This window comes from Micromesistius poutassou (assembly GCF_964030765.1).
Source record: "Micromesistius poutassou genome assembly, contig: SCAFFOLD_1182, whole genome shotgun sequence".
In the NCBI taxonomy this organism is placed as follows: Eukaryota; Metazoa; Chordata; class Actinopteri; order Gadiformes; family Gadidae; genus Micromesistius; species Micromesistius poutassou.
The window spans coordinates 1-2,225 of NW_028177513.1; the positions used below are offsets into that span (position 1 = coordinate 1).

At 45.3% G+C, this 2,225-nt stretch overlaps 1 protein-coding gene across 1 annotated transcript; it reads right to left on the bottom strand.

Moving 5' to 3' along the window:
* Nucleotides 1–475: 475 nt before the first annotated feature.
* Nucleotides 476–1,872, bottom strand: slc35b3 (solute carrier family 35 member B3; the record flags this gene model as incomplete). The annotated part of the gene is made up of 2 exons (XM_084490959.1): nucleotides 476–718; nucleotides 1,855–1,872. Coding segments are annotated over 2 exons (261 nt in total), but the record flags the coding sequence as incomplete, so codon positions are not given.
* Between the last annotated feature and the right edge of the window lie 353 nt (nucleotides 1,873–2,225).

Consider the following 2,225-nt stretch of genomic DNA (forward strand, 5'->3'; position numbering starts at 1 on the left):
TCTCTCTCTCTCTCTCTCTCTCTCTCTCTCTCTCTCTCTCTCTCTCTCTCTCTCTCTCTCTCTCTCTCTCTCTCTCTCTCTCTCTCTCTCTCTCTCTCTCTCTCTCTCTCTCTCACAGACAGAGCCAACAGGCTACGACAGTGGTTCCAAGTCTCTTTTTGGTCCCAACATGTTCACTGTGGCCAATGTAACAGTGACCAACAGTGATTCGCTCATGGCTACGAATAAATGGAAAGTCTGTTTGTATACAAAACAACTATACCAGACCATTAGGAAATGTATCATACTAAATCATTGACTATCCATTGCTTATAAGCCAGCAATCTCCTGCACAATATGATTCCACTGTTAACAAAAACTGGGCTATGGCAATACTCATATGGTGATATTGGCAAGTATCTAGATTCATACCCACATAAACCACAGCCCCTCAACAAAACACGACACAACACCATGTTGTGTGTTCCTTCCCTACCTGCAGGTATCCATAGATCAGGTAGAAGACAAAGACCCCCGCCACGCAGATCAAGAACTGCGTGGGGGCACTGAAGTTGCTCAGGTTGATGCCTAGCACCCTCAGCTCCTCCACCGACTTGATGTGGGGGGACATGACCTCGTTGGAGGAGGGGATGGAGATGGAGAGGTGCTTCCGCGAGCCGTTGTAGCCGATCAGGCTGAACTTGCCGATGCCGCTCATGGTCTCCGCGGCGGCTAGGGGCTTGGGGGTGTGAGGGGAGGAAACAAAACAAACGTGGGGATGAATAGGGCTGTTGTGGAGTTGTTGCTTAGTAGGTTTAGAGCTGTATCAACATGCTTGTTGTGTTAATGTAAAGATGGGAAACCAAAGTTTAAGTGACGTCAGTGGACTGACAATCGAAAATCTATATTAAAAAAGGGTTAATTAAAGGCCAATTAATAATGACTATAAAACTGGGAGACTTTATGCTGTGCATGGATGCCCCTGCATCGATTTGGCGTGGAAATAATATTGACTGGTCATTGTTTTATGGGAATATACACACAATAGGTACATATAGTATTTGGTTCAGGTTCGAGGCTCGGCTCGTGACATTTGGCAGCTGCAGCGTCAGGTTCGGAGGTTGCTAAGTAACGTTAGCTAGGCTAGTGGACACCGACTCTTACAACTGTCAACAACCTGATAGCATTGCAATTGCACATTCAAGCTTCTAAAGTTGTCCGTCTTCTATCAATAAGCGACACTCGCTGGTCGGTGGGTACATTATTTTTTAATCGCTTTAGCATTAAAGCGATGTTGTCCTCACGAGCGAGACAGCGAGGCTACCTTCAACAGCACTTCCGGGGTTTCTTTACAGTCACGTATCCTCTTCTTCAGAGGCGATCGCCTCAAATGTCATGTCGCCGAACGTGAGAGCTCATCGATCCCCCGAACCGAAGTCCTCCATGTTTATCTGTCCATCACAAAGAGCTCAAAAACACGAGAGAATGTGTTCGCTCACAGCAACCAGCAGCACTCGACTCGCTGCAGGAGTGGCAGCAGCCAACAACTTCCGCTCTGGCCGAACTCTGACCCGTCCTGCCATTGGTCCGGTCGGTCCGAGTGCAGTGCACTGAGCCGAGCACTGTTTTACATATATATCCATCTTTTATCATTAGAATACATTTTCCATGTTGACTACAAAGACAGTTTTCGTTGTATGTATTGTTCTTAAATACTTACACTCAGTTATACGATCCAAAACAGCATATGCCGATGATAGCATTTAATTTGGTGCGTGTGTCTGCGCATGTTTACACCATGGACCTATAAAGAAGGTTTACACACGTAATACACACGACGAAGTCTACAGCCCTAGATGATAATCATAATCTTACCTCATTTGAGGGGTCCATTTTGTATTGACTGAATCGTCCAAAAAATATACAACTTGCTCATTTCAGTTTAGAAGCAGGTGTGTGCTAAAAGTCAATGTGAAGACCGAACCTTGGAGCGTTCCTTTATGTCAAGCATACAGGTCTAACCAGTTGACGAAGGCTGCTTCCTCAAACTTTACTACATCCCCATTCAGTTTGCTCATTCACTACCCTGTCGAGGAGACAAACAGTTACTTGTTAGTGGTCAAGCAGGAGGAAAGGAGCAGTTTGGAATAGAGTCGGCTTAGCGTCAGTAAAGGAAACGTCGACTGTTGATCATCCGAGTGATACTTTTTTTTTAGATTTATGTCAAAATGTAGTGAACATCTAGG